Source organism: Dipodomys ordii, unplaced genomic scaffold, assembly GCF_000151885.1.
Source record: "Dipodomys ordii isolate 6190 unplaced genomic scaffold, Dord_2.0 Scaffold13, whole genome shotgun sequence".
In the NCBI taxonomy this organism is placed as follows: Eukaryota; Metazoa; Chordata; class Mammalia; order Rodentia; family Heteromyidae; genus Dipodomys; species Dipodomys ordii.
The window spans coordinates 24429579-24444155 of NW_012267229.1; the positions used below are offsets into that span (position 1 = coordinate 24429579).

Consider the following 14577-nt stretch of genomic DNA (forward strand, 5'->3'; position numbering starts at 1 on the left):
AGAGGAGAGGAGAGGAGAGGAGAGGAGAGGAGAGGAGAGGAGGAAATAACCAACCCTTGGGGTTGGAGGCATGACTCAGAGTACTGGCCAATGAGTAAAAACATCAGATACCAAGTTTGTGTCCTGGTCTTGGACAAACAAACAAACAAATAAAAACACAAAAAGGAAAAAGGACGGTGCTCCTGTGTTAGCCTGGGCCTCCCCAGCCACCTCGCACCGCCTCCTTACTCCCCATCCCAAGGAGGTCTTCCTCCACACAGCAACCTTCATCTCAGCTGCAAAACACACCATTAAATGACACCTTCTCTCTACTTCTATGGACATCTAATACTTCACTTAATTCCAAGAGCAGTGAAGTAGCTTCCTGGAATAGGAGACACGATGGGGCTGGGATAGGCTGGCACAGGTGAGAGACCCCCTCGGGCTCAGGGCCGTGATCATCATCAAGACTCATGAATGCAGCCAGCTGCCCTTGGGGTGCTAGAGGGTAGTTCTGTGAGAGTCTGCAGACAGCCCCAAGCCAGGAGTCCCCACCCCACTCAGTCACTTTTGGGGCACATCAAGCCCTCTGAGCCTTGCCTTTCACCTCTGAAAAGTGGGGTACATGCTTTCTCCTCTCCGAAGGCCACAGAAAGGATTGCAAAAGGTGATGTACGCAAGTAAAGCCTTCCTAGAAGGGGGGTGGGCTTCACTAGATTCTAGCTGCCCCTCACTTCTGCGAGGTCCCAGACCTAGGCACTACTCTGAGCCTGGCCTGGCTCTGAGGGATTTATTTACCTGTTCTACCTCATTTAAAGTTGACACCTACTTTTAGACAAGTTGCAAACCCACATTCATGGAGGTCAGACGCAACCTGCACCGGGCCCGCAATTGCCATTTCTTTTGTGGACAAAATGTGCAACCAGGCACCCAGCACTTACTTATACCATGAAACCCCAAATCCTTGCTGTGGGAGGGAGGGAGAGCGGGAGGGAGGAGGCAATGGCCCCACGGAGAGGGTGGTGGGGACAGCGCGCTGTTACCTTGGGTGGCAGGAGGAAGATCAGGGGCAGCAGCGCCAGCGGCATCAGCAGCAACACCAGCAGCCGCCGTGCGCTCCAGGCCTTGTGGGCCAGCGCCGCCAGCGCCGCCATCCGCGCGATCCCCTGCGCACGGGCGGCCGGACTGCCCCTCCGGGGACTGGCGGGAGCTTAAAGACCGGGGGAGGGGTGGGGAGGGAGGGAGGGACTGCGCCTGGGCCGGCCCCGTCTCCCTCCCCGCTCCCTCCCTCTGCACCCGGTGCAGAGAACAACCGGGAAAACTGGACCCAGAGCCCGAGCGAGCTCCAGGCGAGAGGGGCGCTCAGCCCCACCCGGCCACCTTAACTCACCCGCGGTGCGGACCCGGCCGGAAGAGCCACCCATCGCGACTCCTGCTCTGCCACGTGCTGTCTTGGGGATGCGGACAACGACGACCCCCCAAGGACTCATCCTGAGAAAGGGGGTGACCGGCCCTAGGTTGATTGGGAAGTTAAGTTGGAAAGACTGGGCTCAAAGTACACACGGAGCTCAGGAAGGGGACTGCTGTTCCTGGGAGGAAGAGCGTGAGGTGGGGGTGCATCACGGGGTGGGGGTGTGCATCACGGGGTGGGGGTGCATCGTGGGGTGGGGGTGCATTGTGGAATGAGGGTACATTGCGGGATGGGGGTGCACCGCGGGGTGGGGGTGTGTATCGCGGGGTGGGGGTACATCGCGGGGTGGGGGCGTGCATCGTGGGGTGGGGGTGTGCATCGCAGGGTGGGGGTGCATCACGGGGTGGGAGTGCATCACGGGGTGAGGGTGCATCATGGGGTGGGGGTACATCATGGGGGTGCATCGTGGGTGGGGTGTGCATTGCGGGGTGGGGGTACATCGTGGGGTCGGGGATGCATCGTGGGGTGGGAGCGTGCATCATGGGGTTGGGGGTACATTGTGGGGCTGGGGGTGCATCATGGGACCTGGTGGGGATCGCAAGGCCTTGGGGGGGGGAGGATCACAGGGTCTGGGGGCAGGAAGCACAGGGCCTGGAGTAGGGGAGCTTGCAGCAGATGATTTGTCCACCTGCAGCCTGGTGCCCTGCCTGCCCGGCCCAGCAAACGCTGCCCTGCTCCTGAATACAAGTGCAGGAATGCACACCAGGCTGCAGGTTGCACGGTGGGGCTGCCTCATCCCGCCTCCTGCTGGGGGTAGAAGTGGGCCCAGGGCTTACTAGACAGCCATCTGGTCACTTGAACCAGCCTTCTCCCCACGGCCCCCACCCAGACATTTTTATTTTTGTTATTTTTGCACTAGATCTCAGATTTAGGCCCAGTGGGCTTGAACCTAGATCCTATTCATGCTGCCAGTATAGCTGGAGTAACAGGCACTTACCACTACAGTCAGCTACTTGTTGTGAAGGTGTCTCAGAACTTGGCCTGGGTCTGCCTGGGCATTCTGATCTGAGCCTCCCCACCTGACTAGCTGGGATTACAGGCAGGAGCCATGCTTCTGAAGAAACTGTCCAACAGCTCCCAGAGTGGCTGTGCCGGTTTACATTTCTGCAATGTTTACGTCATCCAGGCGGCCATGAGTATAGTCACTGGTTTGTATTTTAACTATGGTGGCTCTCATTTCTATTTTCCTAATGACTAATGATGTTTGGCATGTTTTCAGGCGTGAACTTGCTGTCCATGTATCCTCTTTGGTCAACTCTCCCATCCTTTGCCTATTTTCTTATTGTCAGATTTGGTTTTTTGTTGAGTCTGGAGAGTTCTTTATATATGCTAGGCCTCAGTCCAGCATATACCTCAGCTGCAGTTGCTTCTCCCAGTTGGTGGCTTATCTTTCCCATCTTCCTAAGTAAAGTACGCACAGAGCTGACCTGATCCATTGTGACTGACTCACCGTCTTCTTGGAGCACTCTTGGTGTGAAGCTGGATCCTGATAAATTCTTCACTGTGAAACTTGTTCCCATTAAATAATCCCAGATTGGGAATGTGGCTTAATGGTAGAGTGCTTGCCTAGCATGCATGAGGTCTGGGGTTCTATTCCTTGGTAACACATAACCAAAAAATAAAGTTAATAAAATTAAAAGAAAAGAAAAACTGTTTTTAAAAACCCTTACTTCCCTCTCCTAGCCTCTGGAAGCCCTCTTCTACTGTCTCGCCACTTTAAATAATAGAGGTATCCCATGTAAGTGGTGTCACTGTCTATTAGTATTTTTTTTTCTTGTGGTACTAGAGACAGAACTCAGAACCCAGTGCTGCTCTACCACTTCAGTCAGTATCTCCTGGGAGCAATGCTTCTTGGAACATGGGTGTGCAAACACCCGACTCCCTGCTTTGCAGAAGGGGAACTGCCAAGTCGAATGAAAGTTCTAGGCTCATTATGTTGAGGAACAGCCACACCCTTTTCCTCAGCACCCCATCATCTTTCATTCACACCAGGAGTGTACAAAGGATCCAATTCCACCACATCCTCAGCCACACTTGTGTTCCAGGTGTCCCCCAACAGTCATTCTCATGGGTGTGAAGAGCACCTCATGAGATTATTTTCAGTTCTGGGAATCGGTCCCAGGGCCTTGCCCACTCTAGGCAAGAGCTGTGCCACTGACGTCGGTCCTCAGCCCTCATCGTGATTTGAGGTGCAGTTTTCTAATGGCCACTGACACCAAGCATCTTCTCAGGTGCTCATCAGCCCTCTGTGGAGCTTCTTTGGAGCAAAGTCCTTCGCTCTCAAGTTGCTTAGTTTTTGTTGTTTTCTGGCTTTTTCAGAGCTTGGCCTATACACAGTTACCAGAGGTGAATTATACACCTGCCTCCCCTTTTTGTCTTTTACTTGCCCTGTTTGTAAATGACTGCTTTCAATATTTCTTCTCTAACACATCAGACTCTGTTACACTTTTGGCTTCAAGTGTCAAACACGATTTAGAAAACTCAAGATACTAACATGTCTGTTATTAATAAACTCTTTTTTCAGTATCTTAATTTTTTCCTTTATTTTTAATGCTATCTTCACTGAATGTAGAAGTGTAAATTGAGAGCTTTTTCTTTTAGCACTTCAAAAATGTCATTTCACTGTCTAAATTTACCTTGCTTCTGGTGAGAAAGTAGGTACATTTGTACCGCTGTAGCCCTGGAGGTGGTTCATGTTTCCCAGGGCTGTATGATCTCTGACTCCAGCTTTTCAGCCATTTGGATGTACCCAGTTCAGGTGCATTTCCTTTGTACCTTTCCTTGTTTGATAAGGTTCTGGGATCTCTGCGTTGGTGTTGTCCATCAATTTGGGAGCATTCCCAGTAATTCCCTCTTGAGATATTTCCTTTACCCAATTTCTCTCTCCTTTCCTATAACTTCAATTCCTCTGCTGTTAAAAGTATTTGGTATCATCTCACAAATTTCAGGTTCTTCCTTCCATATGTTCCCTTCTTCCCTCTATGTGTTTCAGTGTGGGCATTTTTCACTTCCTGACTTAGGCTTTGCTGGTCTTTTGTCTTGCTGTGCCTACATCTGCACTGGCTCTTGTAGTACTGTCTTTCCAATACTAGCATTTTCATTCCGTTTTTTTTCTGTAGTTTCCAAGTCTTAGCTGAAATTCTCCATTTATTTATGTGGGTTCTCCTTTAGGTAATCCCATTTTTATTTTAGTTTTTTTTTAAGTTTCTGCATGGGAACTACAACATGTGGAACCACTCCAGTTCTTGTATTGATCCTTTTGCCTCTTGACTGGCACATTTTCTTGCTTTCTGTGTGTTCCCTTATCCTTGAATTCAGATTTCTGTGGGAAGGGAGAGCGTAGATGATGGCAGAACATGGACTTCATCAATCTTCTCTGTAGATGAGCTGAGTCAGCTTCAGCTACATTCGGAGGGCTAGAGCAGAACATTTCCTCCAGCAGGACTGGGGACTGGATCATGGTGAGGTTAGATGTATGTGTCAGTTTGTCTCTGTTTTTTCTTCTGTAGGGGCAGTTAGCATGCTTTTTGGTCATTAGGACATTATCTTTCTTTATAAATCTTGTTCTGTTTCCTGCAGCTGGGAAAATTTTTTCAGCCCTAGCCTTAGGAGGGTTGTGGCCCTGCACACTTCGAAGGCCTGCAGCGCCTTCCACATCCCTCTAGTTTTTGGTAGCTAAAAGTCTGGAGCACCTTGGGAGAAGGGGATCTCTCATTCCCTGACATTACTCCCAACACCTTATGGTGGAAAAATTCCCGGTGTTCATTTTTCTCCCTGCTCATCTGTCCTGCTTCCCACCCCCATTTATTTTATTTTTAATTTGATCTAAGTTTTGCCTGATAACAGGGTTCGAACTCAGAGACGTCACTTGTTTGACTTGCTTGCTCATCAAATACTCTACCACTTAAGATGACTTCTTGTTGGCTCTTTTGGAGATGGAGTCTTATAGTCTTTTCCACTCAGGCTGGCCTTGAAGATCCTCCAGCTCTCGGCCTTCACCCCATACCCACTTTTTTTTTTTGCCAGTCCTGGGGCTTGAACTCAGGGCCTGGGCACTGTCCCTGAGCTTCTTTTTGCTCAAGACTAGCACTCTACCACTTGAACCAGAGTGCCCCTTTCAGCGTTTTCTGTTTATGGGGTGCTGAGGAATCAAACCCAGGGCTTCATGCATGCTGGCAAGCACTCTACAACTAAGCAGGAGGAATCCAGCTCGCTTTCCACTCAGAACACATCTTTTCCATATTTATCTCTGCCCGTGATAAACCCCACAGCATGAGGCAGCCAGAGGACACAGCTCTGGGCCCTTCTCTACTCCCATTCATACAGAGAGTGGTTCAGCTAGGGACAGTGGGAATGCCTTTCCTCACCTGCTGGAGCTGATCCTCTTCCTCAGACAAGTACACTGGGACTTGAAGCCTCAGACACCTTTACCAAAATCATCTTGGCACTTCTTCTTAGAATGTACTTCAGTTCCATTTCTTCATGTCCTTGGCTCTCTGTAAATAATCATCAACATCATCATCATCATCATCATCATCTTCATCCTGATTTATAGTTTACGATTCCTCTTTTGAAGGATGTTGCTAGAGTGGGGACAACAGCATCTTATAACTTCTATGTCATCAAAAAGAACAACACAAGTGGGAATATGGCTTAGTGATAGGATGCTTGCCTAGCACACATGGAGCCCTGGATTTGATTCCTGAGTACCACATAAACAGGAAAAGCCAGAAGTGGCACTGTGGCTCAAGTGGTAGAGTGCTATCCTTGAGTAAAAGAAGCGCAGGGACAGTGCCCAGTCCCCAGGCCAAGTTCAAGCTCCACAACTGGCAAAAAAAAAAAAAGAACAAGTGTGTCTAGTAAGGCCACCATAGTTAAAGTGTATCAAAAAGCAGAAGCAGCTGGTCAGTTCCTGCATTTCATCTAGGGAAAAACTCAAATCTTTCCAGACTAAATTCTTCCCAGAATATAAGAGGAAATCTGTGCTTTATAAAGGAACTTAGTGTACAGCACAGGCTGACTTGGCTCAGACTCTTAAGACAGGCTTGTCTGTGCTGCTGCTCCTTTTCTCTGGAGCTGGGGTAGGATTTCCACATGCTCATGAGGCTATTTCTTAATACTGTTTCTAAGAATTAGAGCCTTGAAAAGTTATAATGAATGCAAATAAGAAATCAGGGCTGGGAATGTGCCTTACTGGTAGAGTGCTTGCCTAGCATGCATGAAGCCCTGGGTTCGATTCCTCAGTATCACATCAACAGAAAAAGCCAGAAGTGGCCCTGTGGCTCAAGTGGTAGATTGCTAGCCTTGAGCAAAAGAAGCTTCAGGGACAGTGCCCAGGCTCTGAGTTCAAACCCCAGGACTGTCGAAATAAAATAAGAAATCAAGTAAACTCTCTGATTAAGCCTTTCCTAACTGATTGGACACAAGGGATTCCTGAGCTTTCTCACTTATGTACTTGTGTATGTTTACTGCTTAAACCATTTGAAAGAATCAGCTTAAGCCACCTATAATCCCAGTGCTTAAGAGGCTGAGGAAGGAGAATTGTGAAACAAAGACTAGCCAGGGCAAAAAAAAAAGCATGTTCATAAAAGTTGGTGATCATAGTTTATCTCAAGAAAAGGAATTCAATCAAGTTTGTGAGTAAGTCAAATAATAAAGAAATGTTAGCCTTCAGTCTTATTGATTCATGAATGATGACAGCCAGTACTACCTGAGCATTTGGTTTGGCCAGGCATCATCCTAAGGTACGAAGAGCATGAGTTCCTTGTCCAAGGATGCACACATGGTAAGAGGAGTCACCTTCAGGGCCCAGCCCCAGAGTCCACATGACTCAGAAACCGCCCAAAAGTGTCGAGAACCTCTGTCTCCAAGGTTCCAATTTGCAGACTCAACCATGGACAAAAAATGCTTTTGAAAACTGCCTCTGTGCTGAGCATGCATAAGTTTTTCTTGTTATTATCCCCTGAATGAGACGGGATAACTACTGACATTTATATTAGGCATTATAAATAATACTTTAGGAGTCACTTTCTATCTCTTTTCAACTCCTTCAGCCCATGGCAACTACCAGTCTATTTTCTGTCTCTATAGCTTGGCCTATCCTGAACAACTTATATAAAAGGAATCACAATGGGTAGTCCTTTGGCACCTGGCTTCTCCCATTTAGTACGTGGTGTGAAGATTCATCCACAGCTGGGCGGCGGTGGCTCACGCCTGTAGCCCTAGCTACTCAGGAGGCTGAGATCTGAGGATCGTGGTTCAAAGCCAGCCTGGGCAGGAAAGTTCGTGAGATTCTTCTCTTATCTCCAATACCTCCCCCTTGAAAACCAGAAGTGGTGCTGTGGCTCAAGCGGTAGAGCGCTCGCCTTGAGCTGAAGAGCACAGGGACAGCGCCCTAGCCCAGAGTTCAAGCCCCACGACCGACAAAAAAAAAAAAAAAAGATTCATCCACATCTTAGCACACATCACCACATCATTCCTTCCCATGGTATTATAATATTCCTTATGGTTCATTAAATGATGTCACACATCATCATTCTGCAGTTGGCAGACATTGCATTTTTGCACTTGCCTTGCTCTAAGCCTCCGTGTGCAAGTTTTGTTTGGACACGCACATGTTCTCATTTCTTTTAGGTCTCTGTAGGAGCGATAGTTCTGGATCCTATTGTCACTCTATGCCCACCCCTTTCAGCATCACTGGACTGTTTTCTAAGGGGTCCACCTATGGTGTGGGAAGGTCCCAGTTGTCCCACATCCCTGATAGCACTTATTATTGGCTGCCCTTCTAATGGAAAGAAACAAACTTAGCCATATCCAGTGTCATGTTATAAAAGTCTTGGGCTAGGCTATGAAATGATGGCAGACTCTAGAGAAGGCTCTGGAAGATGAGAAGTCATTTGGGACCTCAGTTAAATGCAGCCAGCTGAGTAGCCTTGGCTACAACCTATGATACAGACCCACCCCTCAGAGCCCACTCCACAGAGAACTGTGCAAAGAACAACATGTGCTGTTTCTGGGTGCGAGGTGGTGTGTCATGCAGAACTGGGAACTAGGATGTGGGGTGACTTTGAGAATGGAAGGTGCCAGCTCAGGCAGGCAGAACCGAGGTGGCAGCTGGGAGATTGGCGAGAACCATACACGGCAAATATCCAGCTTTTCTAGAGGGGAGTGATGATGGTGAGCCTACTGTGTTTGTGTTTTTAGTTACTTGAAATGGACGGGTCAACAAACAAAAGCGATTCATTGTTATAAGTACTTTTTACCGTTTATTCATTTAGCACAGGGCAGCTACCTACACCACCACCATCCCGGGTCCCATCAAATGGCATCAAAGGTTGGAAAATAATTGGATTGGATGGATTCATTCCAGTCATCAGGTCAGTTATTCAGGGTTTGCTATAGGCTGGCAACTTAAGTGGACAGTTGGGACCCACCTAGCTTTTCATCCCCAGGCCCCCTTCCTTCCTCAACTGCAAACCATGCTGTTCTCAAGCTGACTCCTGCTGCTGCAACACACCAGGCTCTTTGCTTTACTGCTCTGCCTGGATCTCACTCAGCAACCTCCCAACCCCCACCTACACAGTATCTTGTTCTTCCTTCTCTCTCAGATCTCAACTCAAACGAGAGCCTTTCCTCAGAGGGGCCCCCAATCCAACGAAGTACAGCCTTCCTCAACTCCATGGCATTCACTCTGTCCATGGTCCCTGTCATTCCCCTTGAAGCATGACTCACCATTTGAAACTATCTCCTACCAGGTCAAACTCCAAGAGCTCATGGAGTCCTCCTCTCCCCGGCCACATTCTCAGTGCCTAGAACTGCCTGGCGAGGATGGACAGGTATGGAGGGGCCAAGCTGGCCTTAGGTTGCACTCAGTTACCACAAACATCACTGCAATCATGCAGTTGTTCACCAGGGAGGACTAAGCTGCTGCTGAACACCAGGCATCGTTCTGTGGCGGGAGATGGTGGAGACCAGGCCAGGCACAGCCCTCTCATAGCTTTCCTGTCACTACCATGAGCAGGATATGGGTAGATCCTGTAAATTTATGCTCTAGGCCATGATGAGAAGCCGGGAGGGCAGCACAGGGACAGTAACTGCAGCAACTGCACGGCTTCCAGTTCCCTCTCAGAAGGGGCTCCTGGTTCCCTCCCACCCCAGGAGGGAATCTCCAAAAGATGCCGCTGTCAGCATCTTTCAGCAGGATACTTCACTGGGGCCTCTGATCATCCAAGAGCAATATTGGCTTTGAGGTGGGACCCAGTGGAGAGCCTCAGGGGAGGTGGCAAGGGGAGGGGGGGAGGGCACGAGTCATCCCCCTGGGTTCCCTAGAGGGCAGGGCTAAGCAGCTTGGCCTTGCTAAGGGAAAGACCTGGAGCTGTGACAACTCTGGGTTCTGGGCAGTCCCTTGCCCACCTGTACCCTGGGCAGAAGGGGACGGTTCACAAACATGAGAAGGCTTTGATCGTCATCAGACCCCCAGGGTTCTCACTGTTTTTTGTTCCGAACCACAGGCCAGGATATCACTCTCTGCCTTGCCTCCAGCCTGGAAGACTGTGGGTGGGTGGGTAGGTAGAGTGTGTTGATGTGCGTGTTGTATGTGCACGTGCAGAAGCGTATTTGGGGGTGGGGGGATGGGTGGTTGGAGTGTGTTGCTGTACGTGTGTATGCGCACGTGCATGAGCATGTTTGGAATAGCAGGAGGGATCCCCGATCTCCGACAAGCAGGAGGTGCAGGCGTGGCCTCCTACATTGCAGGCACCACTGTGGAAACAGGCTAGATCAGTGGAGCTACCAAGCTCCCTGCCCAGGGCCCATGTTCTGGAGGGGGACATAGCCAGCAAGCTCAAAGCAGGTGGACTGAGGGATGTCGGGGATTTTTCAGACAACATGCACCTGGGAGTGCTGAAGGACACAAGGGAGGCGGGCCTGTGCAGGCTGTGGAATGGTGTTCCAGGCAAAGGAAACAGCAAACACAAGGCCCTGACTGAGCTGGTGTGTTGGAAGAAGACAAGGAGCCAAGAGGGCTGATCGCAGGGAGAGGCCAGGGAGGATGCAGAAGGGTGAGAAGGATGAGTGCTGGGTGGCCCAGGTGCTCCCGCAGCTCTGAGGGAGGTGGGGACCACTGGAGAGCCCCAAATTGAGGAAAGACAGGTACCAGGATTCTCCAGGCTGCTGTGGGAAGGGAGGGCACAAGAGGGGAGCTCGGTGAGAAAGCGGCTGTGACAGGCCAGGCACACATGAAATAACTAGGAGGGGAACTAGCCTAAGTTCTATTCATGTGTTTACAAGCTTTGTATAGAACCATAAATACAGAAAAGCGAAGTTCAAGCAAGTGTGCACTCAGCAGGATGAAGTTTTACAAACCAATCCACCCACATAGCCAGCACTGAGCTCAAGAAACTGAACCTGTATCTCCCCAGGATGGGCACTCTCCTGACTTCTGCCAGGTTGGCAGGGCTGGAGTTGGAGATGGAATCACAGGAGCAGGAGCACCCTGGTTTAAGGCCAACCCATCCTTCCCTAAGGTGGGACATAGGGACCAAGTTGTTCTGATATACCTTCAGAAGCAGCAACCACATCAAAAGCTTCACTTCTGACCCAGTACCTGTGGCTCACACCTGTGATTCTAGCTACTCAGGAGACTAAGATCTGATTGTGGTTTAAAGCCAACCCCAGAAATAAAGTCTGTGAGACTCTTACTTCCAATTAACCACCAGAAAACTGGAAATGGAAGTGGCACTGTGGCTCAAAGTGGTAGAACGCTAGATTTAAGCAAAAGAGCTCAGGGACAGTGCCTAGGCCCCAGTTCAAGGCCCACAACCAACAACAACAACAACAACAACAAAAAGTTTCACTTCACAGATGGAAACTGAAGACTGGGAAACTTGGCCTTCTCTCCACGCACAGAGGGAGCTAAAGACTGCTCAGGCCTTGAGCTGGAAGTCTGGAGTCAAGCTGTCGGTCACTGCCCTAATCCAGACTTAAACACACAGACCCAACCCACGCGTCTCACTTGATGGAGAGGCAGCAGGTGCTGTGAACAGTTTGGGCCTTCCAGATTTAAAGATGTGTACTTGTCTGTATAGTAAGGGAAGGAAAGGAGGCCTGAGGGCTGATGTTACTCATAGCTACCCAACTCTCCCATTGTCAGCTAAAGTGTTAGGGTGAGAATACATGAGCAAATTCAAGGGAGGAAAAGAAGGGAAACAGGGAGTTGGGAAGTAGAGGAGGGAAGAAGATAGGAGGAAGAGTGGACAGAAGAGGAAAGAGGGAAAGGATAGAAGGAAGCTCTCTTTAACCTCTTTACTGTCTACAGGGAATGGCAGTAACTTGCGACCTCTGGTGGCAAATGAGAGCCACAGAAAGGAAAAGACTCCTAGCTTCCATAAGGCTGCTCAGGAAACCCAGGCTTCCCTACCAGGCCTGGCAATCAGCCGTCCTGCAGGGGCACTGGCCTAAGCAGCGGATCTAAGGGAGCACGTCACAACCTTCAGCCTACGTGCTGTTTTTGTTAACTAGTTCTACAGAAACCAGAATCAGGGTTAAGGTTACTTTTCTGGTTATATCATTATACTCCACATGCCTTCACCTGACCCTCCCCACCCCAATCCTGTGTCTGTGTAGGCAGGCCAGCTCACAACATACCCACTGCTCCAGGCCTTAAAAGTACCACTTCTCTTGGCCCCTTGGACAGGCCACAAGAGCACTCTTATATTCCAGGAAATACTGGCCAGTGTCCTTTTTACTGTTGGACGTGTCTCAGTGTCACACCACACTTCCTGGCTCTGCCACACAGTGACTCTGGGCAGGACAATTTCTGTCCCTCAGCAGTTTCCTCCACTAGATGGGTTCATGCATGCATGCAGAGAACATGGAAACCACTCAGTATTTACTAGAACCTTGAGTGTGAATACCGCTGACACCAATGGAGGCTAGTGACACAACCGTTCGGTACCGTTTCCACCATGACCCTCACATGGAGGCTTCACAGGAAGCAGCTGAGTTTTCACTGTGACAACTGTGGGCTGAGGTAGGTGGAACCACACAGCCTCCCCAGCCCTGCAAGAGACCCTGAGGTATGGAAGGAACCGCTGCTGGCCTGTATGTATTTATCCTCACCTTGGGGAGGAAAGGGTCTCAGCCACACACCTCCTTGAGAGTGAGGCGCTGCCAACAAGATTTAAAGTTAGCTACTAGTACTTTACATCTCTTCTTTAAAGCAGCCTTTACCAGGGCTGGGAAGGTGGCTCAGAGGTAGAGTGCTTGCCTCGCATGCATGAAGCCCAGGGTTCAATTCTTCAGCACCACATAAGCAGAAAAAGGTGGAAGTGGTGCTGTGGCTCAAGTGGTACAGCATTAGCCTTGAGCTAAAGAGCTGAGGAACAGCGCCCAGGCCCATTTTCAAGCCTCATGACCAACAAAAAATAAATAAATAAAAACAAACCAGACTTTACCAAATATACTCTCTGCTGATGAAAACAAACTGTCCCCAATTCAGATTGTCTTTGTCTCACTATGTGGCTCAAGTGACAATGTGAGAAAAAGACAGCCATTCTAGGTTGTCAGGGTACCCACTGATGACAATGACGCTTAGCAGCATGATCACAAAGCACATCAGATGTCCCGACACCTTTATTCACATCCGCTTCTCCACAGTGATTCCTCACTGACTGAACAGCCAGGTGGTGGATGAGGTGGCACATAATCCTCTACCCCACCATGGACCTCTTTCTTCCTCTCAGGCGTACTTCATCTAATTTCTTCAGGACAGGTCTGGACTTTTTGGATGAGGTAGAGTAGCTCTTCAGAAAGGCCTGGAACACAGGCTCGGTGTTGGGGTGGGTGCTGAGGAAGGCTTTCTCGAGGACATAGAGGTCTACTCCCTTATCCTCGGGAAGGCCCGAGACGAAACTCAGCCCAAAGTCAATGAGCACCAGGTCCAGCTTTTCCAGGGGTGGCCTCAGGAGCATGTTGGAGGTGGTGAGATCACCATGGATGAGGTCTTCGTCGTGCATTCGAGCCAAAACCTGCCCGATTTTCCTGGCTAGGGCAAACAGGCTTTGGGGAGCTTTTTCAGTCTCCATAGTGGATTGAATATAATCTCGAACAGTCACTGAACCTTCGATCTCCTCCATATATAAGCAATTAGAAGCATAGTCCACAAAAAAGACAATGGGGGCAGATATCCCTGCAAGCAATACATGAGCAGTTAGTGACTTCAACTCCTTCTTCTTACAAGTAGGCCTAATTTTCAAAGACTGTGTCAGCTTTTCCGTGTACATCTAATTATTTCAGAAGATCTAGGAAAACAGCACAACTGCTCTGCAAGTTTCCTGTGCTTAAGCCCTGAAGGACAGCCTCCCCCTGACAAGGTCCCAAATAGGAAGCTAAGTGGGGTGTGTGGTAGAGATTCTGCTTCATATCAGAAAATGACAGGTTCAAATCCCATACCCCTTTCCTAAGCATTCCCTTAACATCTCCAGGCCTCCATTTCTGCTATGATAACGTGAGAGCAACACTCCACTAAGTCAATGCCTCTATTGTTAACCATGCATGGGACACTTGCTAGAAACTGGAGACAGAAACGTGAATGGGAACAGGGCAGTACACAAGCCCCTATCCATGTTTAAGTGATTTTTTTTCATAGTGGAAGGAAAACCATATGAACACACAAAGAACTCCATTAGACCTTCACTGAATCCCTGCCAGGGTAGCAGTGTCCCTGCTTGTTTACTACTGAACTCACCCCAGCTCTTCTAGCACTTCACACTGTCCTGGCATACAGTAAGTGCATTAAAACCCGGCAAGAAATGTAAGGGAAAGTCTATACTTCTGAGTCACTGGGACAGGTCTTTAGGAGCTTGGGCAAGTTATTTCTCCTCACCAAGCCTCAGTTTCTTATCTGGGAACAAGGCTGTTAGAGGTATACAATGGTGGTTTTGGTGGTGTTTTGCTTTTATTTTTAGCTAGTGGTGGTATTAGGCCCTGAACTTAGGGCCTGGGCACTTAGCTTTTTTTTGGGGGGGGGAGGTCCGGTTGTGGGGCCTGAACTCTGGGCCTGGGCGCTGTCCCTCAGCTCTTCAGCTCAAGGCTAGCGCTCTACCACTTGAGCCACAGCGCCACTTCCG

The 14577-nt window shown here is 49.3% G+C and overlaps 2 protein-coding genes across 5 annotated transcripts in view; both read right to left on the reverse strand.

The window, feature by feature from the left end:
* Slc13a3 (solute carrier family 13 (sodium-dependent dicarboxylate transporter), member 3) overlaps nt 1–1162 on the reverse strand; it is a 52254-nt gene extending 51092 nt beyond the window's left edge. For 3 of the 4 annotated variants that reach the window (XM_013010854.1, XM_013010852.1, XM_013010853.1), the window contains exon 1: nt 1023–1162. In XM_013010854.1, coding sequence (XP_012866308.1) covers nt 1023–1133 — 111 coding nt within the window. In that variant the 5' untranslated portion in view covers nt 1134–1162. The remainder of the gene's footprint in view (nt 1–1022) is intronic. The other variant, XM_013010855.1, reaches the window with a different exon arrangement.
* Nucleotides 1163–13063: 11901 nt separating this feature from the next.
* Tp53rk (TP53 regulating kinase) overlaps nt 13064–14577 on the reverse strand; it is a 2604-nt gene continuing 1090 nt past the window's right edge. Inside the window, exons 2-3 of the mRNA XM_013010735.1 lie at nt 14220–14223; nt 13064–13731 (exon numbers count right to left, since the gene is read on the reverse strand). Coding sequence (XP_012866189.1) covers nt 13159–13731; nt 14220–14223 — 577 coding nt within the window. The 3' untranslated portion in view covers nt 13064–13158. The remainder of the gene's footprint in view (nt 13732–14219; nt 14224–14577) is intronic.